At 37.9% G+C, this 26,298-nt stretch overlaps 1 protein-coding gene across 8 annotated transcripts in view; it reads left to right on the top strand.

Moving 5' to 3' along the window:
* GREB1 (growth regulating estrogen receptor binding 1) overlaps nucleotides 1-26,298 on the top strand; it is an 88,755-nt gene that overhangs the window by 42,382 nt on the left and 20,075 nt on the right. For 3 of the 8 annotated variants that reach the window (XM_063424818.1, XM_063424835.1, XM_063424826.1), the window contains 18 exons: nucleotides 2,227-2,409; nucleotides 2,686-2,829; nucleotides 4,092-4,217; nucleotides 6,089-6,211; nucleotides 7,079-7,216; nucleotides 7,393-7,578; nucleotides 8,097-8,447; nucleotides 9,126-9,254; nucleotides 10,764-10,889; nucleotides 11,315-11,512; nucleotides 11,603-11,783; nucleotides 13,316-13,508; nucleotides 14,091-14,227; nucleotides 15,343-15,682; nucleotides 17,249-17,364; nucleotides 18,062-18,261; nucleotides 20,051-20,140; nucleotides 21,552-22,150. In XM_063424818.1, coding sequence (XP_063280888.1) covers nucleotides 2,227-2,409; nucleotides 2,686-2,829; nucleotides 4,092-4,217; nucleotides 6,089-6,211; nucleotides 7,079-7,216; nucleotides 7,393-7,578; nucleotides 8,097-8,447; nucleotides 9,126-9,254; nucleotides 10,764-10,889; nucleotides 11,315-11,512; nucleotides 11,603-11,783; nucleotides 13,316-13,508; nucleotides 14,091-14,227; nucleotides 15,343-15,682; nucleotides 17,249-17,364; nucleotides 18,062-18,261; nucleotides 20,051-20,140; nucleotides 21,552-22,150 — 3,560 coding nt within the window. Of the gene's footprint in view, nucleotides 1-2,226; nucleotides 2,410-2,685; nucleotides 2,830-4,091; nucleotides 4,218-6,088; nucleotides 6,212-7,078; nucleotides 7,217-7,392; nucleotides 7,579-8,096; nucleotides 8,448-9,125; nucleotides 9,255-10,763; nucleotides 10,890-11,314; nucleotides 11,513-11,602; nucleotides 11,784-13,315; nucleotides 13,509-14,090; nucleotides 14,228-15,342; nucleotides 15,683-17,248; nucleotides 17,365-18,061; nucleotides 18,262-20,050; nucleotides 20,141-21,551; nucleotides 22,151-25,231; nucleotides 25,369-26,298 lie in introns of all 8 variants that reach the window. The other 5 variants (XR_010083875.1, XR_010083876.1, XR_010083877.1 and 2 more) reach the window with 4 other exon arrangements.

Here is a 26,298-nt window from a genome sequence, read left to right as displayed (position 1 = left end):
TTTCAAAACAAGTGGCAAATTTAGATCTGTTTCATCCTTATTAGGTCTCACCTGTATGCTATATAGGATGTAAACTAATTTTCCAGTAGATGCTGCAGAGTTAAGAATAGGTGATTAGGGCAAAAGGGTTTTTTTTAGGGCAAAAGGAAGAAGTTATTACTAAATCTGTTTTGGACAGATGTAATTTACAAAACTGATCTGCAAATCTGAAGTCCAAATGACAAGATTTTGTGTCTACTATCCAACGTGGATTGAACAAATACTTCAGCATTTGGGTTTGTTAAGACAATCCCAGCAAAATGATAAAACCTGAAAAGTGTACTTTTGGAAAAAAACCGAGTAAATTTGAAAACATGTGTGGTCTTGTAAGTAAGTGGCAACCAAGCAAAAATTGCAGTGCTGCTGCTGTGATGCTCTGTGTGCTGCCAAATACATGGGAAGTTTTCATTTACTAGCGAAAGCATTTTTGATGATTTCTTAATCGGCATAAAATGCATGCAAACACTACAGCTTTTGCCACATCCGTTCTAATTTTGTTTCCTTTTGTTGTAGCTTTTATTGCAGCTACTCAAGGCTCTGTGATGTTAGACAGATGCTTTTGTGCTGACTGATATAACACAGAGGATTCTGCAGAGTCATGACTTGTCCTGATTTTATGAGTCACAATGACTTTTACCATCCCACTGACTAGGATCAGAGATAATAGGCAGCTTTCAATGGCTGTTAGCCACTTGTTCCCATGGATACCACACCAATCTCCACATCAACTTTAGTTTTTAATAAATTCTTCTGAACCTTTTGAAAACTAATGAAAGTACTCAGGTTGAAAACCAAGCAACAGGTGTTTACAGAACATTATGTTTTAGTGCTTGTACTTTACAGAAAGAAAAAAGTATTGACCATTAGTTTATAAATTTAATTTGTTTGAGATACGTGATTGAAATAATAAATTTCATAAATGGCTTTTAATTTCATTTACCATATTATTGATCCTTTATTCCATTTTTTCCTAGACAATAGGTAGGCCTTATGTGTAATATATTTCTTTTATTTTTACCATGTTTGAATTCACTGAATAGATCCTTTTCAATTCCTGTCATTACACATAAAAATGTGCATTACATAGGATTAAAATGAAAGAAAAGATACACTTCAGGCCATGTGTAGGGAACAGAGAGAAAATTTCCATGGGCAAGATTATCTTTTAATTTCTCCATATAGGAGGAGGATGATGATGATGATAATAATAATAATTAATAAAAGTATTTTCAGATAGCTGCAGTAATCTTATGGAAGATGAAAATGTCCTAAGAAATACTTTGTTAAATGGACAAAAAAAAGAAGACTGTTAAGGCAGCTATGTGAGCAGTGCCCTTATTTACGATGCTAATGATATCAGCACCATGAGCCCCTTGTTGAGGCTCAAGCTGTGTGTCTCAGAGTGAGAGGAAATGGCAGTATCACTGCAAATGCCCCATCAAGCCTGAGCACAAAAAGCTTTACGGGGAAGGACTGTGTCTCTGTTGTGTCTATAAAAGTTGCAGACACTTTGTTCCTGTAATCATAAATAGTTTCAACTGCTGTGAAGTGCTGACACAGTCCAGCCATAATTTGACAAAGCTATTTTAGTTTAATAGCCCAGGAATGCTTTAGTATTTTCTCCTCTCTAAAATAGCACCTGTAGTAGGAACTTGGTATTTGAATATGTTTAAATCTATTTAAATATAGTGGGTTAAATACACTTAATTTCTTGAGACTTAATTGCATGTTTCATTGAATTGAGTGAAGTAAAATTCAGTGAAATTGATTGATATGTCAATGAAAACTGAAAGAGAAGCGAAGCCTGTACGTGCTGTGGTGCTGAACAGGGCTGGGGTTAAGCAATTAACTCAGTGCTCTTCAGTCAGAAACTTTTCACAGGTAGGTAATAAATAGGAATTGTGACCTTTTTCTATGGGAGAAAATGAAAGATATGGCCCATTTTATTTGTTTTTTAAATGTGGGGCTGTGTTTTTGCAGTCTGTTATTCAAATTGCAATACACTTTCTATACAAAGTGCAAATACTTTTTTTGAGGAAAACATTACTAAAAAATTCACTCTGTGAAAGAAACCAACCAAAAACCCAAAACATAAATACAGCCTTTCTCTGGAAAGAGTCATGTTTGAATGTTATTAATAGTGACCCACCTATCTCATTGGATTATGTGTATTGTTTATTTTATCAGGCTTCTCTGGCAATTGTGTTGGCTGTGGCAAGAAGGGTTTCTGCTACTTTACAGAATTCTCAAATCACATTAATCTTAAACTGACTACTCAGCCCAAGAAACAGAAACACTTAAAGTATTATCTGGTCAGGAATGCACAGGGAGCTCTGACCAAAGGATCTGTAATCTGCTGGAAAGGGGCAGGTAAGATAATGAAGCTGTCTTCCTCAAGCTCTGGTTTTCATCATCCAAGCTCAGCTATCATGGGGACTGGTGTCTGTGTAAAGCTAAGAGAGATCATTTGAAAGACTCTTTAAAGCCAGGTGACTGCTGGAGCAGCTGTAAAAGCCATTGTCTGACACAGTATGAGCCTGGCATGTCTGAAGACATTGGTTCCTTCATTCCATGTGCTGTAGCCTCTAAGCAATTCGTGTGTGAAATTATCAGAAAGGTAAAGAGGGTTCTTTTTTTGTTGTTAAGAGTTCAGAGGCCGGCAGTCTTCAACCAGTACCTGCTCGAGCACCTTGTTCCAATTGCCAGAAAGTTCAGGCCTCTCAGGAAGCACCTCCAGCGAGCCTCTCCCACCCGCAAATCCCAGTGCTCCAGCTGGGACTCAGCAAACAGGTACCCCCTAGAAGGAAAACACTCTGGGGTTCCACTTCCACTTAACTCTTGTGTGCTTGTGTATTTGGGTGTACTTGTGTGAATGCAAAGGCAAATAAACAAGCACATTGCCTAATAAAACCAGTTGAATAGAATTAGAGATCTATTACAAACAAAGAAGGCAATTATACTTTGAAGGCTTCTTGCTGTCCATTTTCTCATGTCGGGTTTATGTATAAAAGGCTAGCAGATAGTAAATAGGTATTCTCCAGCTTGCTCACAGTTGAACCAAACCAAAATGTTTTAAGAAGCCCTTATTTCTGAAGTGTTTTTCCAGCAGTCACTTTTCTGGTCACAGATGACAACTGTTACAGGATCCAGAGTAATTTAGGGTTTTTTTCTGATCCAGTCTATTTTATGCTATGACCAGAATAGAATCCTTTTCAAAACAGACATTATATGGGCATTGGCTTAAAAGATGTGAATTTTTTCTTCTGCTGAGAAAAGTGACTTTTATATGAAAGAACAAACTAGTGGTCCATATGTGTAACTTTGTATTAAAAATTCTTTCAGAGACCTTTGCTTTTCCATTAACTTGACATAAATGAAAGGTGATAGATGATAGAGGCTAGAGTGCTCTCTCTGAGCTTCTTCATAATGAACACAGCTCTTTAGTGTCTTGTGACTATTAGAGGTTTTTCCTGGGTTTTTACACAGGGGAGCTGAAGCACATCTGTGGTGGGTATATTCTATTCTCTGTGTGAGATGGAAGCCTGCTAAATAGTCGTGATCAGGAATACTGGTGCCCTTCTAGAACAAATCATCAATCTCTTTATGATAACAGATTGCCTTTTTTTTCCCCTCAGATGTTACAAAAAAGCTGCATTAATTACAAGCATATTAGGCTTGAGAATACCTACTTTTTAAAATGCAGCATAGTTAAAAAAAATCTTAGAGAAAGATTGGGATGGAGGCTTAGTAAATTTTAAACATCTGTCTTTTGCTTGGTTCTTGGTAGCCTTTATGTAAGAGCCAGGGTCATGCAAAGAAGCTACAGCTTCTGACATATGCACTTAATTGAAGAATCAGATTTTGCCCAGGCATTTAATTGGGAGTAGGAGGTCAGAAGTGAATTGTTTCATTCAGCATTGTATTCACTCTTGAGCAGGTCCCGATGGCTCTATTAAAGTAGATGGTGAAATGATTGGTTTGTTTTATTAACTGAGGATCTTGACCTAGAAATGTTTAATGTAAATACTTTGTTTTTTTTTTTTTCTTGTCAGCTGCAGCCATAGATCACATCCCTTCAACAGCTGCGTTCAGCTCAGCAGTTTATAATGGCAAGGAATCACCTAAACAGCAGTTGACAAAAAATAACCTGTCTGCTCTGACAAGACCTTCAGTATTAGGTATTTGTATGGATTTGTTGTTTAATAACCCTAAACTCTATGTGTTACGTTCACAAGCATTGAACAAATTCTATCATGACTCTAATTTCCTGAATGACTAGAAATTACCATTCCCTTCCGAGTCCTTTCTGACCACAATACTCTTTTCTGGATTAATTTCCTGGAAAAAAAATCTTTGTATGTTTTCAGCCACAGTTTTGTTTACAGTTCATCATATTAACTGGATTTTTTCCTCATATTTATAGTTCATTCATTTAATAGAGACACAGACCAGATTCTGAATCCAGGTTCTTAAAGAATGTGTCAGTTTGCATAGATTTTACCAACAGATTTTGTGAAGGGAATTAAGAAATATTTATAAGTTATCACTCATAGGATGACTCCTATTGCAGTTCCTGTTGAGCTGTTGCAGTTCACCTTGAGATGGAGAGCTAGACTTTGGCAACTGGCTCTGAATTAAGAAACTGTCCTCACTCAAGTATTATTATCGTGTTTTTTGGTAATTGCTTTTTGTCACTGGCTTGTTTAAGAAAGAAAATTAGTTTTCACTAAGGCTAGAAACAAACTGTAGCTTTATTTTAGGATAAGTCTTCCCAAGTTCCCCTGCTGGCATCACAGACAAATTCTTCTTCTCTGCCCATTCAGGCTCTTAATCTCTTTTTTCCATGCAGCAGCACATTATTGCTAATTCACTTCCAAAGGATTAAGTTCACATATCAACATATCTGCAGGAAAGAGCACAGCACTGTCAAATAAAAAATCCTTTGTTGTTCTAAGTGTCGAGTGACTTTGTCCCACCGCTATGCCAGGGAACCAAGAGAAAGGATGAGCAGCACAAATGGCCAAAGGCTGCCCTCGCGTGGTAGAAGTGTAAGGACAAAGTCATTGGAAACCTCTGTGTGAGGATCTGCAAGAGGACAATCATCTTCTAGATCTGAAGACCTCGAGTTTATCTTTAATAAAATTTTCAAAATTAAACCCATTTTTTTATATGAAATTCTTATGTTGCCTCACATTTGATGTGGGAGTAACTATTCTGCCAGGAGACGCAGCCTTGGCAGGGTGAAGCTGTGTTACAACCTCTGTGCAGTCATGGCCACCAACAGAAACAGCTCAATCTTGCAACTTCTGAGCAATTCCCGGAGGACCACTGACTCACAATAGTTAGAAATTCTTGATGTTAGTGGAAGCTCATCTTTTTAGCAGTTTGCAGGGGTGCACAAGGAGACTCATGAAAATGACGAAAGGAAATAAATTACTCATCAGGATCTCCTAGAGAAACTGTGATAAAGTTGTTTTTATTGAAAAACAAATTGAAGCTGTACATCGGCAGGAGGGTGTAGAAGCAGTTTGATAGGAGTTAATTTGGAATAACATAAATCCAAAGATGGAATCAGCAAGAAGTGGCAAAAATCCTGTAAATGGGGAAATTGTTAAAAAGAACTCAGAGGTTTATTACTATTACTCTGAACTCTTGAGAATATTATTTTTCAATAAGTTACATGTAACACTGCGTCATGTGTTCAGAAATAAAAGGACCAAAATGCCCACAGTCTTGACTTCAAAATATTAATACTTTTAAGGATTCATAGTATGTCTCTTACTGTATACTGTATTTTTCTTAGTAGACAGAAAGCATTGACATAAGATAAGGAAAATCTGGATAATTAAGAGTTCTTGGCACCAAAAATTTCCAAAAAATTTAAACAGGACACAACAAAGTAAAATAAACCACACAAAATTATTATATTCATAAGCTTGAGCTTTTCTACTACCATACTCATTGAATACATTGAATCTATCAAAGCATATTGAATTACCATGCACAAACTTGTATACATTTTATTCTAACATTTCTCTGAAACATTCAGGCACATTAACAAATACAGGGCCTCCAAAAAAGCGCCATAAAGGTTGGTCACCAGAATCTCCATCGTCCACTGAAACTTGGAACTTGCAGCCCAACCCACAGGCTCCAAACAGAATAAAAAATGGTAAGCTATACCCAAAGTAATGATTTTGTTCCAGTATTCAGAAAATAATGGGGAGAAAGAGGAATTATTTTAAAGACACATGCAGATTCTTAGGAGAGATTTCTCTGTGCTCACCTAGATGCTTTATTTCCATTGATTTGTTTTTGAGGCCCTGAGCTGAACTCACCTTAGGTTCCAGTCACTGAGTCATTAACAAATTCCTACAGATGCCTTTTAGACACATTTTTAGACACCAAAACACCTTTGGAATATTAAAATTAGTATCATAACTCAAGTCCATAATAACAGTACTGTCCATTGTTTCAATTATTTTTCATAATATTCTTGGCACTTGATTTTATAGTGTAGATACAGACCAGAGTGACATGCAGTGAAATAAAGCCAGTTTCCCCAAAATGTTTTCTTTTAATGTACTATTTTTACATAAAAATTACCATAAAGAAGTTATGCCTGAGCAACATTGAATCTTATTTTTTTCTTTCTTCTTGTAGCAATAAAAACTGCTTAGAATGAGTGAAACTAAATATGTTACACAGAACTCAACTAATCATAACCACATATGTAATCACAACTACACAATATCACATAAGTCTCTCTATTTATGCATTCATACCTGGAACTGTTTGTTTATAAACATTTCAAAATCTTTAGATGCATGGGGGATGTCCAGTGTTGCAGTGACATCATTAGTCCTCAAAGACAGCATAATAGTGTGGGTTGTAGTAACAGGTCATGAGCTGTTTGAGAGAGCCATAAAAAGTGATTAATACTGGTAGCAAATGTGGGTATGAGCTGATGCTGGATAACTTCTCTTTGAGGAAATCATTACCAGACCTAACTCCAGTAATAATATGTCTAAAATCTTAGATGGAGGAAGCCTGTCATGTTTACCACATTCTGCTTTGGTGGGACCAGCCTCCTCTCCAATGGTGGGCTCAGGAGAACCAGTCTCAGTTCCTGACAACTTGCTGAAAATCTGTAAAGCAAGACCAGTTATTTTTAAAGGTAAGCCCCCCAACCCCACAACAAGGCTGCTTTTTTTTTGCAAGAGATGTAAAGATATATCCCACCCCTAAACAATGCTCAGATGGTCCATTTTAAGAGGCTGACCAATAGAACTGTTTTGTGCACATATGGAAAACTATGAAATTAATGTGCTGTGTACATACTTTATTTTGTAGGTCATGGAAACTTCCCGTATCTTTGTGGGAACATTAATGATGTGATAGTGAGTCCTTTGTTGTACACCTGTTACAGAAATTCACAGTCTTTATCTAGAGCATATGAACAGTATGGTGCATCCACAATACAGCCTATTTCTGAGGAAATGCAGCTGTTACTGACTGTCTACTACCTTGTTCAACTAGGTAAGATTGTTCTACATCCAGATAGTCTACATTGAATATACTACAGGCAGACAAACGAGAAGGGGAATATTAGGACAGTACTAAATATGAATCTTTGATAATGTGATATTAAACTATTTAATTCACGGTTATGGAACAAAATGAAGTAACTATGTCTTGAAGCCCACAGATTGAATTATAAACATACAAAGTTTAGTTTCTGCTATCATCTGGGACCTCAGCAATGAAATTTAAAGGAAAAGAGCTGTAATTCACTGTTCTTGCAGTGGTTTAGCAGTACTATTATGCTGAGACAGGCAGCATTCAACCTCTTAAATATTTCTATGGTACTCAGGTTCAAATTAGGGCAGCTTTATCTGAGTACCGCAAAAGCATTTCAAACTGAAAAGACCGCTTCACATCTAGTAAAGGCAACATAGTAATGCATGCAGAAATCTGAAGCATGGTTTAAAAAAATGTTTTTAACTCAACAGTTTTGTTTATTTGTTTCATAATATTTCCCTCTTCTTTTTTTTTAGCTGCAGACCAGGTGCCTTTGATTGAGGACTTGGAGCAAATCCTGATGCGGTCGTGGCGGGAGTCGCACCTGTCTGAGATCCGGCAGTACCAGCAGGCCGTGCCCCAGGCCTTCCCCCAGGTGCCCAGCCACATCACCCCGGTGACCTCAGCCCAGCTGCCCTGGCTGGCAGGGCTGGCAGCCAGCTCCTGTAACGACAGTGTCCACATCATTGAGTGCAGCTACTCCCTGGCAGAAGGGCTGTCGGAAATGTTCAAGCTCCTCATTGAAGGAAAATTAGTAAAGACAAACTACGTGGTGATCATCTGTGCCAGTAGAAACCGAGCCATTGATTCCTGCATTGTGATAACAGGTAATATCCCAAGGATATCTCCTTGCAAACCAGAGTAATTCAGTGCTGTGAGGGGTTGGGTTGGAGTTCCAGAATTTGCCTCACAAAGCAGAGCTTTGACCAATCAGTAATGGTCTTTGATGAACCCAAGCTGACACTGCACAGTTGAGTCTTTCCCTAGCAAACCACCTCCAGTGGTGTTGCTCATTTTCTCACCAAAGCATCTCAGTCAAGGCTACAAACAAAAAATTGTGAGTTACAGCACACACAGTGCATAAAGCTCTCCTGCTCTGTGCAGCTGGGATATTACTGCAGAGAACCTTTCCTTAGCTTCTAAAAGATGATCTCTCAATATCATTCTCTTCAACAACCTCATGATTAAATAAATTTGAAAGGCCATTCAAAGATTCATTTTGATTGTAAGATAATGGGTAATTCCTTTCAATATTACATGGTCTTTTTATACCCTGTATCAAATACTTTCCAAACTGGGAAGGAAATACAAAGAATTGTAAAACATCAATCTATTTTACATGTGTCTGGCAAATATATATGTTGGAGACATAAAAGACTCTTCTCTGCCATTTTTGTATGTGTGATACTCTTTTCGTTCTAGAGTATTTTTATTATGACTTAGAACATTTTTAACTTTAGTTTGAGGTGTTTTCAAAATTCCTTTTTTTTTTTTTTGTCTTTTAGGAAAGTATCAAGCAAGAGTTCTGTCTGAGAGCATGCTCAGTCCTTTAGACTACCAAAAAGAAGTCAACTATCAGCTGGTCACAGGGAAGGTGGAAACTCTGGGGTCCTTCTTTAGCACACTCTGCCCAGGTACCTGACAAGTTGTAAAGAGGCATGTTTCCAGATCCCTGAAACTTTTAATCTAAGAAAATACCTTTTCTCATTTCCTTACCAGAAGCAAGACACTGTTAGAAATACATGGGAAATGCAGGACATAGTTGTGGAAGTACAGTTTAATCGAAATTCCTCCTAAAACTGTCAGTTTCTAAAATCCATTGGTTTCATAAAAATAGGCCAGCAAATAACTGAGCATATTATTATCTGTGCAAATCCATCCTTATATTATTTAAGTCCATATGCATATGAATGTATAAATTCTTTTGCCGTGAGCATTTGGACCAGATAGATCAGAGCTATTTTATGAAAGGTAGGATTTGCCCCTTCAACTTAGAATACTTTGAACTTGATTGTGATGCCTGGGACAGAGAGGAAAATTGCACAGAGACAGGGTCACTGGATCATTTTTAAGTGGGTATACTTAGAATTATGACAGGCAGGATTATCTGGGGACAGATCAAGCCATGTGGGAAGGTAAACCATGTCTCACAACTAGGGCAAATGCAGCATACTTGTCAGTGTTAATGGGATGTCACAGTCTTCTTTGCCATGTTGGTAAACAGATCACAAGAACCCTTCTGAATGTGTCATATTTTGAGTGGCTGCTTAAGGGAATCTAATTTTCCTTAAATCTTCTTGTAGTTATGTATTGTTTATCTTTGTATCTTCAAAGTATGGTTCTCAAAATCAAAGAAAACCATAGAGAGTCACGGAGAGTCATAGAGTTCTCTGCTGTTGCTATTGTTTGACCAGAACAAGTAAATGAGCATCCTAAAAATAGTTGCCATCTATATTCACTGGACTGCTCTTCACAGGACAGGCTCTGCCTTTCTGAGCTCACTGCAGACACGTTCAAACATCTTTTAAAGTGCTGAGAAAATACTAATGCCTGGGTCAGGCATACTGTTCTGTCTGCATAGCTTTCATCTGTAAGTAGGGCCCCTGCTCTATAGAAAGGGGTATGTTTGCATATATGCAATACCTCAGTAAAATATAGCGTGCTTGCTTCAGCATTGTGTATAGTTACAAAACTCATGTATTTCCTTTGGCTGTATTAGAAATTATTTTTCTTTCTGTCTCTCAGAAATGTTAGAGTTTTAGGAAATGTTTATCAGATTTTTCTCAACTTTCTTGTAATCCTTGTTAGTGAACACTATGGATCCCTGATCTGAACATAAACTAATCCAGTTTCATGTCTTTGTTGTTGGTGGTTTGCATCAGGGCCTTGAGGCTAGTTTTCTACCACATTCCATGTATGTCCTAGCTGATCTGCAGAGATGGTTTGTCATTCTCTGACTTGGTTCTCATTTTTCTAGTGATACTCTGTAAAAACAGGGTTCCTGTATAAAATAGCCAGCAAGCCAAGGGTGGGATAGCTAGCAAATACATATAAAGTTTTTAAGATCTACAAGCCAAAAATCAATATGAAATGCAGCTCTTATTAACATGGATGTCTATTCCACTATCCCTTCAATTTGACAGAGGGTGACATTGATCTTTTGCTGGAGAAATTTTATCAAGAAAACCAAGGACACATCTCTTCATCACTGTCTGCTTCAGTGAACAAACCAACAGCAGTGAATGGAGCTGGAACAGCTGTGTGTACAAGTAAGGAGGACGTTCTAAAGAGGTAACAGAGTAGGGCACTGGACACCAGGTTCTGGGTGCACAGTTAGATGCTCCTGTGGCAAAGGTCCTGAGGCAATCAGCAACTCATATCTTGGAATATTCAGATTTACACTGAGGGATGTTCACTTCGTTCCACTGAGTATTACAGTGTTTGAAGCTCTAAGTCATCATTCTGTGGTAGCAAAATGCTATTCAAAATCACTTTCAGGTCTCAGACACAGGACCCAAAAGTCCAAATACAGAAATATTTCTTTACATATTCTACATGGATATTCATAAATTAACTCCTGTAAATAAGCAAGATACTTTAAAGAGTAGATCAGTCGTTCTTTGCCAGACTCTTAACATTTTGCATTAGATTAGACTTTGGTCATATATCTAATCAGAATTTTGCCTTTTTCCAGGTTATGAGATTGAACGACATCAAATTCGCCCATTCCAGCTGGCAGTGGCTCAGAAATTGCTGTCTCATATTTGCTCAATTGCTGATTCCAGCACTCAGAATCTTGATTTGGGTTCCTTCGAGAAAATTGATTTCTTGATTTGTGTTCCACCCTCTGAAGTGACTTATCAACAGACTTTGTTTCATCTCTGGCACTCAGGTGCTCATTAGTAAGCTTAATTTTAGATTTACAAAACATTCTTAGATGTATTCATATCCAGAAATACTGACATTTATTCTATTCTTTTAGGTATATTATTAGAACTTGGATTAGAAAAGGAACATCTTACAAAGCAGAGAGTGGAACAGTATGTTATGAAACTGGATGCAGAAGCCCAAATGAAATTCAAAGTCTTTTTACAAAACTCTATGCAGAATCCACACACACTGTTTGTCCTAATCCATGACCACGCACACTGGGATCTAATGAGGTAAGAAAACTGTAAGTTGCTTTTAGAGAAATTATTATTATCTGCATTATTTCTCAAGATTAGTTTTCAGATTTATCCCTTCCTTCATCTTTGTTTGCATCTTTCTGCTAACTCTGTCTCCCCATGCATCGAATAAACGTGTTCTAAGGTCCTTCATGACTTATTCTTACCCTGCTTATTATATTGTGCCTCAGTGGAACATTTCAGCTTTTTTGGTCCCCATTCTTACCTACTTTCATTCACAGCTATTGATTTTTTGGCTGTTTGTCCTCTGTTCAGGGGAAAGCTTCCTATGAAAGTACATGGGATGAGAGCTCCTCATCCTCTGTTATTGTCCTCTGGGCTGTAAAATTTGCAAAACCCTGACCCAGTGGTTAGACAACTAGTGAGCCAACACTACTGCCTATCTTTTTAACTGATTGGAAGTTTTCCAGTTCTTTTCTATCCAAAATCACTGATCTGTAAGGATTGAAAGCTTCTCTAGATTCGTAGTGATGCCAGGTAGAGTTCTGATGGAAAGAGAGAAGTTCCTGTCCAGTGTTTACCAAGTTCCCCACCAGCTCACTTGCATAACTCATTGCTTCCCTCACAGAGCTCTGCTTCCATAGAGTCTCAACAACCTGCCTGCTGAGAAGTGGGGCTGCTTTTGCTGTCTGGTTCTGAGGCCCTTGGGGAGGTTGGAAAACATTCTGAATTCCAGAAACACCAACATATGCCAGCTTTGGGATCATGGTAGTGTTTCTGAAACCAGGAAGAGTGGAATCTTGCTTGTGAATGAAGTGAGGTCTTGTCTTTTACACTGGTTAACAATGATAACTTTCAATGAAACTGCATCTGAGGGTTTCCTGTTCAGCTCCCCTGACTCAGGAACTTACATGGACTTTTACAGCTGTCCCAGCCTGAGAGCATTTATTCATATAACATCCTTGAGTGGTGGGGAAGTACCTATGTTGCTGCTTAAGTCTGTTTTATATCTAATAAAGAGACATAGACAGGTACATGCCGAAAATTAAACAGCATGAATTTGGACTGAAATTTTGCACAGGAGCAAGGATTTGACTGTCAGTATTCTGTGATACTGTGATTTGCTCTAAGAATAATTATTCTTTGCTTTTTCTCTCTTTTTCTATCATACTGACTTACCATCTGTACTTTTCTATCTTGATTTTTGTAGGTTAGAATTATCTTTTGTTAGGGACAGCACTAACAATCTGATCAAAGTTACTACAGGACTGTGTATCTATTGGTAACTGCCACATCAGCTTCATTTCCTCCTTTGTATCTCATATTCTGATAGCTGCAAGGGGTTGGTAATTTGCTAGCTAGAGAGCTTATCAGACTCATAGAAATTTTTACTTGTGGTGAAATAATGTGCATTTTCTTTCCCCATCCTTCTGTGTGACAATTTCAGGGTAAAAGAAGTCCTAAATTCCTTTAACTTTGATTTCACACCCAGGTTTAAGCTATTCCACTGACACAAATATTCCATTTTGCTGATCACTTTGGATAGTTTTGGGTTTCTTTTTTTGCAGTGCTGTGCATAGTCTTTATCCTCAAACAGAGCTGTCGACAGGACTTGTTGATAGACTGCTGAACTGCAGGGAGGTGAAAGAGGCACCAAATATTGTGACCCTCCATGTGACTTCCTTCCCCTATGCGCTGCAGACACAGCACACTCACATCAGCCCTTACAATGAGATCCACTGGCCTTCTTCATACAGCAATGTAAGATGGATGCTCTCAGGTGCTTTTCTGAGCTTCTCATAAGTTACTTTCCATTAACATGCTTGTTAAAACCATGAAGTCCCCATGATTTTTGTAAACACGAGTGAAGTTTGAATGACATCTTGCTCAGTCTGTGGCAAGTTCATTTTTCGTTTTCTTATCTTTTCTAGCTTTCTTTTCCTTTATTCCTTTTACATTTTCCATAACCTTTAGTAGCTCTGCTAAAAATTTTTGAGCTACATACATGGAAATCATCTTCAGTTCTGTCTCCAGTGCATTACTTCAGAACTAATATGTACATACATGGATTTTCTTCATGTGTGTGCATATTTATTCCATATAGCTGGTTTGTCTGTGTATATGTGGGGAGAGAGAAAGAAATGGGGAAAAATTGGGTCAAATTTTCATTCTCTCAAAACAACTAATTCTGTTTCTTTCTCTTCTTGTTTTAATATGTGTGGGTAGATGTAAGTTTATTAGAGAATATGATTGTAAGTATATCAAGATACCAATGGTTAATCACTCGTAAGTTAATTATTGATAGACTTTACTCTTATATTTTATTGGCTTCGTTTGCTTTAGGGTGTAGATTTATACCATGAAAACAAGAAATACTTTGGACTGTCAGAATTCATTGAGTCCACCCTCTCTGGACACAGTATTCCACTGCTTCGGTATGACAGCTCTTTTGAAGCGATGGTCATGGCTTTGGGAAAGAGGTATGGGGCCCTCTTTTGTTTAACATGAGTAACTTAGGAAGTCCTTTTTAGGGTCTCGAGTTATTAGCCGGAAGCCCTTTTTTATATATATATTTTTTTTACTTCTCGCTGTCTTATACATCATTTACATAGGCAAGGCATTTCACCTGTTCTTATTTTCTCCTATGTATTTAGTATATACTGGCTCTGCAGTGTCATCAGTGGGGGCTGTCTCTTACTATGAGCATGTACACTGCTTAGCCCAATTTACAGTGTGTTGTTGTTGTGAGCTGTACCTCTATATTATAATAATCTAACATTGTATCATGATGTAATTTTAAATGTGTTATTACTTTTGTCCTATATTATCACTTGCTTACCCTGGCTGATTTTGATTTTGTGTATACTGCACTTGGAACACAAAGAAAAGTTAGATACATCTTTGTGGTAGGTACACATAAATCAGAAATAAAAACTTCAGAGCAAGCCACAGTGACTTTTCTGAGCAAGCCATAGCAAGCACTTTTTTGCTGTGCTCCTGGGTTTAATTTCTGTGAAAATCAGAACATGGGAAGCTATTGGATATCCATGAATTGCCTTTCCATAATCTGGGGATTGAGACAGGATGTAGCTGCCTTGGGAAGTTGGAGTGCTCACTGGTTGCTGCCTACATATTCAGTCCTCTTGAACACAAGAGTAAGTTGGTTTAAGGCTTCAGTAAGGAAACAAGAGAAACACCCAATCTCTCTCTGCCCCTTAAGAATGGCATGCAATGAAGAATACGATTCTTATTGATAAGAGAATGTAATTTTGATTGATTATATTACTGACTGCCTCACATAATATTCTGTGATAAATTTTGTAACAGCAGTAAGGTATGGATAAACTAAAGTGATGAACTTACTGGACTACTTGCTTAGTAAATCTTTATGGCGAGAAATGAAGAGACAACATCAGTTCTGATTGTGAAATGATGCCTTGCAAATACTGTACAACTGCAACTGATGAGTGAGATCCTGTTGTCCAGTAGATACGAAGGATTCTTTACAGGAGAAAATCCAGAATTTACTGTATTTTGTGAAAAATAGCTTTTTCACTTAATCCTTCAATACTCTTTAATTCACCATTTATTTCAGGTTCCCCAGATTGCACAGTGCAGTGATAAGGACTTTTGTCCTCATCCAACACTACTCTGCAGCTATGATGGCAGTGTGTGGTCTTTCTCAGATGAAGAATTACACCTCAGTTGAAACTCTGGAAATCACCCAAAATCTAATAAACTCTTCAAGACAATGTCCTAGTGGCCATGGCCTCATGGTGGTGTTGAGAATTCCATGCATCCCGCTGGCTGCAGTGGCATATGAACGTCTGTATAATGTAAGGGAAAGACTAGCTCTTGAAGATAACTTTGAAATCATCTTGGGAAATCCTAATTCCGGAATCACCATCGGGAAGCACTTCGTGGAACAACTAAAGGTAAACTGCAGAATGGCATGTCCTGGGAAGCTTCATTAGATGGCACGTGGGGAGACTTTACTGGTGACAGCTGTAGTCATGAGCTGAAGTGTGGAGTCTTAAAGTAAAAACAAAAACTGCCATAAGGAGTAAGACTTTTACCTTTTACACATACTGTCTGTGACACCTTTCCTGTCCTGCCTGTGGTAAAATGCTCAGTGAAGTATTAACTAATATGGTTAGCACTCGACTTCCAGTAGCAACCCTCAGAAACAGTTGAAATACTTTTCTAAAGTATTCTGAAGAGAAATACATTAAAAAGCTAAATAAGATGTTCAGCTTTAGCTGAATTTTCTCACAAAAAATCACAGTGAAAAAGATGATTTTAATCAGCGACTAGTTGATAGTTAAATTATTCTTGTCACCAGCAGGGGGCAAGAAGAACCATTTGACTGATCAGTGATTGTAGTTATGGATCCTAGAGCACCCTGTTGTTCACAGGTCGGGATTTTAAGCTTTCTGAATCATGTTTTGGTTTATGGATTAATTTTTGTCCTTTAAGTCCAGAATCATGGATCATCTGTTTTAAAAAAGCCTCCTTTGCTCTTCATAAAATTACTATCTTCTGATTGCCAAAGAAAAAATGTATTTCCATTCTAGAATGTTGTAATACATAAATATGGTATACTGTTTACCCTGTTCAATCCAATATATGTTAGATAAAGTCATTTGAGATCCAGATCCTAATGCTGATCTCATTCTGCTATTAATTGGGCATCACTCACTCTGAAAAATCAGTATTAGTTCTGAATCACATGCTGATTATGTTCTCTGACATGTATAAAGAGAACATTTACAGGTGTCAGAGGCAAATTGTTGTATTGTTGATCTTACCACAGACACTCCTGATCTGTAGATCAGTCTCACAGCTTAAAGGACTGACTGATGACTGAAGCAATATAGCCTGATGCTGAACAGGCAAACAATATATGGACTTGTCAGATTTCTCATAAAGCTACCAGGAAAACAGATAGCTTTATGGGAGAGTGGGAGACTCCAGAGGGTTGTAAATAGGGACAGTTCTGTGTGTTGAACACTTCCAACTTTCTCGTGTTCCTCTAAGGTGAAAATGTCTCACTTCTAGCTTATTTTCTTCCTTGGACTCAGACATCCATATATTATCTGCCTCAAGAAGCCTCTGTATTCCCTTCCTCCCCCAAAACTCCTGCTCAGCTTTACTCTCCATTGTGCCATATTTGCCATATGCCCTGCTCTCTGTGCTGTCTATGCAGCGTGGAAGCTGGGAGGCTTTTCGGGCTGGAACATCCTGTCCCAAAGCCCTCAGAATAACAGCAGGCAGATTGCTGCCTGCAATGCTCTAGAAACTGTGGGATCTGTGTTGAATTGGGCTCTGCTGTGTGGCTTCTCTTCCACTGTACAAGTGGATTATTATAATGGACGGCAAAGTATGTTTATCAGTCTTTTTGTTTGATATAAATATCTCTCTCTATATATATACACTATTATATAGTTATAGATAAGTCCAACATATAGATATGTCCAACAGGGTTTCTCTACCTTGTACAGATCTGGCAGAAAATTGAGGATGTTGATTGGAGGCCACAGACCTATTTGGAATTGGAAGGTTTGCCTTGCATATTGATATTTAGTGGGATGGATCCACAAGGGGAATCTTTGCCACGGTAAGAAGATCCACTCTTTTCTCAGTGGCAGTGTTTTATCCATTGCTTATCAAATAGCTGAAGATTAACTGTGTGATTACTTGTGTGGGAGGAAAACAGATTTCAGTTTCAAGGTGTTTCTTTGCCATTTTTGGGGCAGTTTTTATATCATAAATACAAACTCCATATTACTGGTAATAAACTTCTGTTTATAGCAAGATGTAAATAGCTCCAAAAATATTATGAACGTTATCCCAGTTTAGAGGAGAGAATGGGTATGTTAAAAAAAAGAAGTATAGCTGCTTAGGTTTCTGAGGGTAGCTGAGAAATCTGCATGATGCTGGTATGTGTGCTCCAGGATGTGTGAAGAGATCAGTGCCTTCTGGAGGCAGCTGGAAGCCAGACAGGATGTCCTGGGGCACTAAATGCTTTTGTATGTTCAACTGAATCCTGTTCTGGGTGTGTTAGGTTTAGAATCCAAATAATTTTTTTTCTTCTGCTGGTGCTAATGTTCAGTGCAGTAAATTAAGTTGTGTAGCTGGGCTAAGAGAAAGAAAAGTGTATGCACCACAGTGGTAAACTTACTAAGCACAGAATACTCTGTTCTGTCTCATCCCTTGTTGAAGCAAATCGTGAAAAAATTCCCCTTTGTGTTTCCCAAAGAGAAAAGGCAGTAGATTACAGTGTTTTCATACTAGCTCCTCCTGTGTCTCTCCAGATCACTGAGATACTGTGACCTACGTTTAATAAATTCATCTTCTTTGGTACGGACAACCCTGGAGCAAGAACTTGGTTTGGCAGCATACTTTGTCAGCTCAGAAATTCACACAGAGAAAGCAGTTGTGAACGATGTGTTAGAAAGTGACCCAGAGAAACTGAGTAGTACTGACAATGAAGATGAAGAAATAGCGACAGAAGGTATTGTTTATTACTGGTAATAAAAGAAGCTGTAAAATGATCGAAAATTATTAGCAAAACCAGAAATGTATGGGTGAGGGTTTCTCACTTTAGCGTTACTGAGTGAGCTCTGCTCCTTAGTTTTGTTTCATTTCATTGAACCTCTGTTTTCTCACCCTTCTGCTGCATTTTAATTTCTTGCAGTCCTACTGCTGTATCTGTTATCTCTCTCTGTTTTCTGGCTCCTTCCTGCGTTCCTCCTTTGCCCTGTATGTTCTGACAGACACAAAGTGGAACTGGAGTAGGAACACCAGGTGACACTCACTGTTCAGAGGACCCTCCCCAGCAGGGAAGGGTGAGATTTGCTGTCTGAGAAGCAGCAGCAGTCACCGAATCCCTACCCTCAGGGCAGTGGCAGCTCCAACTAAACTATTCCTGACTGATGCTATTGAACCTATGCTTACAATGATGTCAGTGATAAAGATTCCTTCCTAGGAAACAGCTGAGTAGTCCCTAGTTTGTCAGGCATTAAATAGTATGGATAGAAAATATATCTCAACATAGAAACTTCTGAGTTCTACTTGAAAATGCCCATGAATTCAAAATTACAGTGTAGAGTTGGAGAAGTCATAATTTCTTAAGAAACCTATTGAGAATGTACAAATGTGTAAAAAAGCAACAATAATTACCTCAAGAACAATTACTTTTGGTTGGTTTTTTTTTGTTTTGTTTTGTTTTTTTGTTTCGTTTTTGTTTTTGTTTTTTGAGTTATAATTCATGGGCATTATCAGTTATTTATTAGTTCTTTACACTTTACTGTCTATTGTGCCTGTGGAAAACAAAGGATTTTTATCCCTGTAAAGTATTTAAATCTCAAACAAGTTGCCTTCATTTCCTTTCCTTACTATAAGGAGGAAGAAAGCCAATTACTGTTCACCTAGGAACTTCTTACTGAAAAACTCACTGCTGAAATAGCAGAAGAAGCGAAACAAAAATACTTTCTTTAATCCAATATGTACTCTTCATAGAGGAATGAAATACCTGAGGTCATACTCAAACTGTATTCAATAGATGCCTGCTTCAGATGTGATGAGTACTTCTTGTGATGAGTAATTCTGTCCATTTAGTTGAAGTATGCTTAGATCATATGTGATCTGAGTCAAATGGTCTCTGTGTTGTCTAAGGCTGCTCTCCTAGCCCATGAAGTATGGTATGATCATCCAGAGTCCAATTCAGAACATGTTAGATAGGCTTGCAGTCTATGTTTTCTGATGGCAGTGCTTATGTCTCAGTTTATCACGTTAAAACTGTACAGAAACAAGCATTTTAACTTAGAAGCCTGAGCTAGGACTCTCAAGTGAAGATGGCCATCCAACTGAGAATTTTCATCACCAAAAGCTGAGATGTAATCTGGCCATAAAGCTGTGGGGTAGGAGGTAATTTCATAACATACTGACAAAATAGAGCTTGTTGTCTGCTGCTTTCCCTGACACTGGACTAGTGGGGAATGTAACACAGGGGTTGGAAGAGAAATCATGGTTGAGACAGGCCTAGATATTACCAGCTCCTGGTTGCAGCACTGATATTTGTGAAGCTTTGCAGCTCAGCATAGGTTAATCAGACTGTAGGCTGATCCAATATTCCGTGGTGGGAACAGATACCCTCCACACTGGAAATGGTGTCAGCATGAGGACAAACCCCACACAAACCCTTGTGTACTTTTCCTTACTTTGACAATATAGCTGTGACTTACAGGCTTACCTAAATTACATTTTGAGTTTGTCTTCCCTTACTATCATTCATGAAACAGGTTCTGCTTCAGAAAAGAGAAGTCCTCTGAAAAGAGAACGATCGCGTTCCCATGACTCTGCATCTTCATCTCTCTCTTCAAAAGCTTCCAGTAAGACCAGAAGATCATCTCTGTTAATTGAAGTTTAGGACATAAAAGAGACCTTAGCTTATTAGATAAATAAAAAAAGGCATTAATCACTAAGGTTTTGATAAGGCCTATTTTAATGGCATCACTTAAGATGATCCCTAAAAAATACAGGAATTAGAATTCTGAGGAAATAGGATCTTTTCTTGCTTGAAAAATTATCATGTCATGGGCTGTCCAAACTGGGTGCTTCCATGTTGCCTGCCCATGGCTCTGTGCCTTCAGTTCATCTGTGGTTAAAGAAATATTTTTCCTTTTTTTCCCTTCTGTGCCCCTGGACACTGGTATTTTAAGGGATGTCACAGTGGTGTTACTTGCAGCCATTCACAGTGCTGGTGACACTTTTGTATTTGTTTGAGTGATTAAAGTATCATTTTCCTAATGGCTTTTACTGACTACTTTAGATTAATAGACAGAGGACAGCTTACTGTTTCTTGAAATAGGAGAAACTACTGACTTTTGTTCAAAATGTGGGGTTTTTTTGAGAACTGGCATGGTTGTTTTCACCATGAGAGGAAATCTGGTTTAATCTACGTTCAGCCTCAGGCAGATATTTGTAATACCTTGTGCAGACTGATTCCCCAAGCAGTTCTCTGTCTGCTTTGAATACTGTGAAATATTTGTGTGTCCTCTTTCACTAAACATTAAAGATGTGTTAAACCATTTAACACATGTTAAGAAATCTTTCAAGAAATCTTAATAGTTAAAATATATAAGGTAAAAAATATACAGCTTTCAGAAAATCTGCAATTATCTGTGGGGTGCATCTACATCACATATTCCCAGCCAACATTAAGGAGTTCAGTATGTTCCCTGAGCTGACCCAAAGCTGCATGAATGCACCAATGCATTGTATAGCACCAGGGCCTTGAGGGCTGCCAGGTTTTATTTGATCAGCCTAAGTGCTGCAGTGACACAGACAGGGGTGTCAGAGCAGAGCTGACACAGAGGACTGTTTTTAGAAGTCACTATGAGTAGACATTTCTGTAGTGTGGTGGGGTAGTAGCCTGGAAATACTAATTTTCTTCAGTTCATTTAAACAATGGTTTCAGTAATTTTGTATTTGTCTTCAGTGATTAAATTATCCGGTGAGCACCTTAAGCAAGGAATATATGAGGGAAATAGAGGACAGGACAGTCGCCGACATCTTTCCCATGCATTTCAGGACTTTAAAGCCACTTTCTGCATGGAAATGAATACTCCAAACTAGTCCCATTGTAACTTCCTGTAAGAGGAAGGTCAAAGCAAGAAGAGGAGCAAGATTGCAGTGTTTGCTGGACAATGTATTGAGAGGATTATTTGTTGTGTTTTGTTTAACTGTGGCATTGACTAGCAGAGATTGCTGCACTGTGTTGAAATACAAATTTTCTTTTAGTTACAGCATTCTGCACTGAATCATCTCCTCCCCAAGCCCTAAGCAACAGCACTGAGGAAACTACAAACAACTGTGAGAGGCAGAAGCAGAAAGTAGACAAGGGGGCACAAACAACAATCAGCAAACACTTGCCACCAGTAACTGAACAGCCAGATATGAAACAAAACATTAAAAGTGCCCAAGTCTCCATCACCTCATCATCCTCATCACCTTTCTCCTCCTCTTCTTCCTCTTCTGCACCTACTCATAACTCCTTCATCCTACAGACGTCTCAATGCTCCATGACCAAAGCATCAAAACAGCCTCCCATAGTTTTCCTGCCCAAACTTGTTTATGACATTATTACTTCTACAGACAGCAGTGGGCTTCCCAAATCCTCTTCCCTCTTGCCTTACCATTCTGTTATGTGGGCAAGTTCTTTTCGTCCTCTCATGAGTAAGATGATGACGTGCACGGAGCAGTCTCTGTACTACCGCCAGTGGACGGTTCCTAAGCCAATCCATATGGACTACAACAACAGAAATGAGGGCAGAATGGACACCTTTCACCCAAGGAGGCTGCTGCTGAGTGGGCCACCACAGGTGTGTAAAAAGAACAAGGTATTATCATCGATTTCTTTCGTTTAATTTCATTGTAATCTCAGAAAAAATATTTAGTTATTATTATTCATACTTGAAGGAGTGGGGGTTTTTTATGGAGGGTAAATTACTTATATTTTATTTCCTAATCCCTTCTAATAAAAAATATCTTTTTACTGTTAGCCTGGGTTCCAATACAGAGAGCTGCAGCAACATTCACACTGTCAGTCTCTCTCCATTAAAATGTTTTTAAGATGGTTTGCTCAAGAGATAGATTTCATGTGTAATTTCAGTTTGTTAAAGTTGAATATGCATTTACATTTTAAATAATGATCAAAGATCTTAACAAAGTCACTTTCTTATGATCAATGTGAAAGCAGCTGTGAGTTTGTAATTAATTTATTTTGTTTCCTTTGCACAGCAGGCAGAAGTAGAAACTGTTGTAAATAATACATGCAAGAAGGCCAGTTCAAAGTAGCAGAGCATATTTAAACTCCTGGGTAGCTGACCCAGGAGTTTTTACAATACTTTGAAAATATATATGGAGATGGGTCTAGTTCTAAGAAGTTAATCCTCATGTAAATTCTGTAGGAATGTTTAGCACTTACCTCTGAGCAAGGTATCTCCCAGTTAAGTGCACGTTACAGGCTAAAGTAGTATTGTGCCTCATGTTTTACTGAAGTATGAAGCAACAAGAAGAGGCACTGTGCCTTTCCTGTGAACCTCAGAAGTCAAACAGGATAAATGCAAACCAAGAGAATGATGTTTCCAGTTACTGTTATATCAACCCAGAGAATTAATCCAGATGGTTGCTGAATTAGCTTGCCACATGATCCACTCTTCCATGCCCATTCAAGGCAAAAAAGCAATGGTATATTGCTATTTGTTAAATTATTGCTTTCCATTGTAAACCTAAGTATATGGTAGAGAAGAGTAGAAAGAGCATAAATGAGCTTCTCATACTGGGAGTTCCCAGAGATGTTACTCTGATTCATAAAGAATTCCAGAAAATACTCTGATGATCAGTCTTTCCCTGTCCATTCCTTTGATTTAGATAGTTTGTATTTGCCAAATATTGTGTTACCTGATCAAGAAACTGAATTTCATACTCAGCTGCAGCATAGAAATGAACACAATCTGGAGAGAGATGTTCATTTTCATCCCAACCCACCCCTCCCCCAGTGACAGGCTGTAACAAAATGACAGGCTCCAACTTCTGTTAGAATTTTATATTACATTCACATCAAACTCCATAAAGATATAATTCTGAAAGCCATCCTAAACATTCAGACTAGCCAATAAGAAATTATTTCTTAGGTATTCAATTGCTTTTGGGTGCCAAATGTAAATTGTGGTTCTCAGAAGAGTCATTCAGAGGCTTCTGAGAGCATGATACACATGGTGAGAAGGTTTTGATGCTTCACACACTTGATATTTGCAATTTAACTAACTATGATCAAATAGGCAGCTTGTTTATTTGTCAGACCACTTTTCACTATCAAATCTCTGGTTTTTTCCCAAGTATGGGATAGGACTCCTGTTGACCCTCTGTACAGAAGTGAATTTCAGCCTTGGTAACAATCCTTTTAGTTGAAACTCCATCTCTTCTTCAGCTGTCTTCACAATGCAGGTTATTTTCTAGTGTTGCATTGGGTCCTACAGTTGGATTAGTTCCTAAAGGATGCTTTTTATATGTTAATTCATTTTATATTCCACAGTTTTTTCTGAAGTACATACCTATTTCACACGGAACAAATTCATGCATGTCAAATTAGGTGTATCATATTTTCTTCCCAAGTATAAAAAATGTAGATGTAGGGTTGTGTATGTATATGTATACGTGTATGTGTATGTATAGGTACATGTATATGTATTGAATTTTCCCTTTATTATTCCCTGGAAATCTCTTAATTTATTTCTCTGTTCATGGAACAACCCAGCAACTTTTCTACCTTTACTATTTTAACCTCCCAAGGTCCTAAAAACTCCTGTAAACTAAACAAACAGCTTTAAAAGTATGTGGATTAATATAAGGTATAACAATACAGTGTTTCTTGAAGGGAAGACTAGCAATAAATATGCAGAAATTAGAATTACCCTTCTCTTTTGACAAGAAATAATTTTCCTTCCTGAAGTAGGTTTTATTCATTATTTTTGATAATATTAACATTTCACAGGGACTTAATACTTACCGCATCAAGAGATATAGGCAGAAATGAAAACAATTATTAGACAGCTCATACCTGAATGTTGGTAACATCTCAGTCAAAGTATTAGACTGCCAGAGTGGTATCTTCCCAAAAATGAGTAATTACTTGTTTTCTTTATCAGGCAGCAATTCCTTTACTAATATTTAAATCACGAAGCAATTTTCTGGTTAAAATGAAAAATACTATATCAACAGAGCAAGAAAACTAGGCCATTAAAGAATCAAAATTACATATCTCACTCTCAGGGAAATTAGTAACAAAATATGCTCAACCTTCTCTCATGGAGATTTTTTACCTTATGTACGGGTCAAAATATTTTGCTGTAAGACTTGTTGCATTTTTACAAAGACAGTTATGTATGTTAGAAGGCAATAATGCCTTGTTCTACAATAGGCTTTAGGAAATGCAGCAAAATCTGGATAAGTATGGGATAATTTATCTATAAATTGGCTCACATGATCAAAGGGAAGCCATTGGTTAGTGAGTATAATTTAATATGCATCACCATGAGCAATACGTGTCACATCTCCGGCTCGATGTTGGTTCCCTGGTGCACCCGTGCAAATGCCTATATGGAATTTAAATTCCCTCAAATATTTTTTCTTCAGAACATTCATCTTCAAGTTCCCCAAACTGCAAATCAAGGTTTTGTATGTTTGGTTCTTTAACTGGATTTCTAGCGTTTTCCTGAAGCTGCTGGTGAGCGCAGCTCAGTCCTGTGGCACCACGTCCAGGGAATGAAGCAATCATGTCTTAAGGCAATTCCTGAAGAAGAAAACTGCTGCCTGTATTATTACTCTACTTTTACTAAAATCTCATTACAATGGGTGTATATAGCATTCAGCTTATGTAAGAAAAATATTAGGGAAATATTTACTATATCTATTATTAGCTGTGTTTTAGAGGAATGTAGCATGTGGAAACATGGAGAAGAGCCATCAACATTTGACCAACTGTCTGTGGATCATCAGCATGTTTTCTGCAAATCATCATTGATTCACAGGCCACAGTTTGAAAACCACTGTTATGGTATGTGAAGAACTGTCTTACCTGGAAATTAGAACAGAAAAGCCTTATGAAATAATTCCATAATATTTGCCATATTTCTCCAAATAAGAGGCCTGAAATCAGGCACATGTAAGAATAATAAAGTACTTCTTGTGGCCCTGGTGTCCAGCATCTGGAACAACTTAAAAAGGAAGCTCATTACTGTTACACCTTCTACAACATCACTTTTGGATGTCATTCCATGAATGCATGGAGGCATACATGCAGTTTATCTGACTGGAATGCTTTCTCTCAGATTCTTAGTTTGTACCCTATCCTTGATATCTATGGCAAGCAGAGTTCAGTGGTCAAAATCTTTAGAGAGCTTTCCCTTCCTCTTTGGTAATACATGTCTTTGATACAAAAACTAGACCCTCATGCATACATCAAATTTTCTTCAGGAAAGAATTTGAACTCATATTCCTTCCTCTTGCTACAGCTACACTCTTTATGAATGAAGAGCTGCATAGTAAGAATATTCTTAGTATTTTATGGGTCAAATCATCCCTGGCACTATGGGGATGGAAAGGATGGAAATAGAAATAAAACCCATAAATCTGATCGGCCCCAAATTCCTTAGTTATCATCAGTTTTCACAGGATTTGAGATTTTCACTTCTTAGTCATCTTGGGCAGGAGAACTATGGGATTTTCTTCTTCCAAGCCTGATTCTTCAGACTTCTGTCTTCTAAAGTCAGGTAGACAGAACAAATTAAGAGTAGTACTTCCATTATTTGGGAATATTGACCCCCCAGGTGCCTTATCTTACAAAGCACTGAGCACTGCCACATGTTTGAAGAACCTTTTTTCTGGGAAGTAGAGTTGTTTGTCATAGTGGGCCCTCTCACATACATTTTATTTCAGAAACTGTGAAAAGGCAGCCCAGTTCTAGGTTCCTTCAGTCTTTTAATCT

Source organism: Prinia subflava, chromosome 2 (assembly GCF_021018805.1).
Source record: "Prinia subflava isolate CZ2003 ecotype Zambia chromosome 2, Cam_Psub_1.2, whole genome shotgun sequence".
NCBI classification, from domain to species: Eukaryota; Metazoa; Chordata; class Aves; order Passeriformes; family Cisticolidae; genus Prinia; species Prinia subflava.
This window is presented reverse-complemented; position numbering and strand designations above follow the sequence as displayed.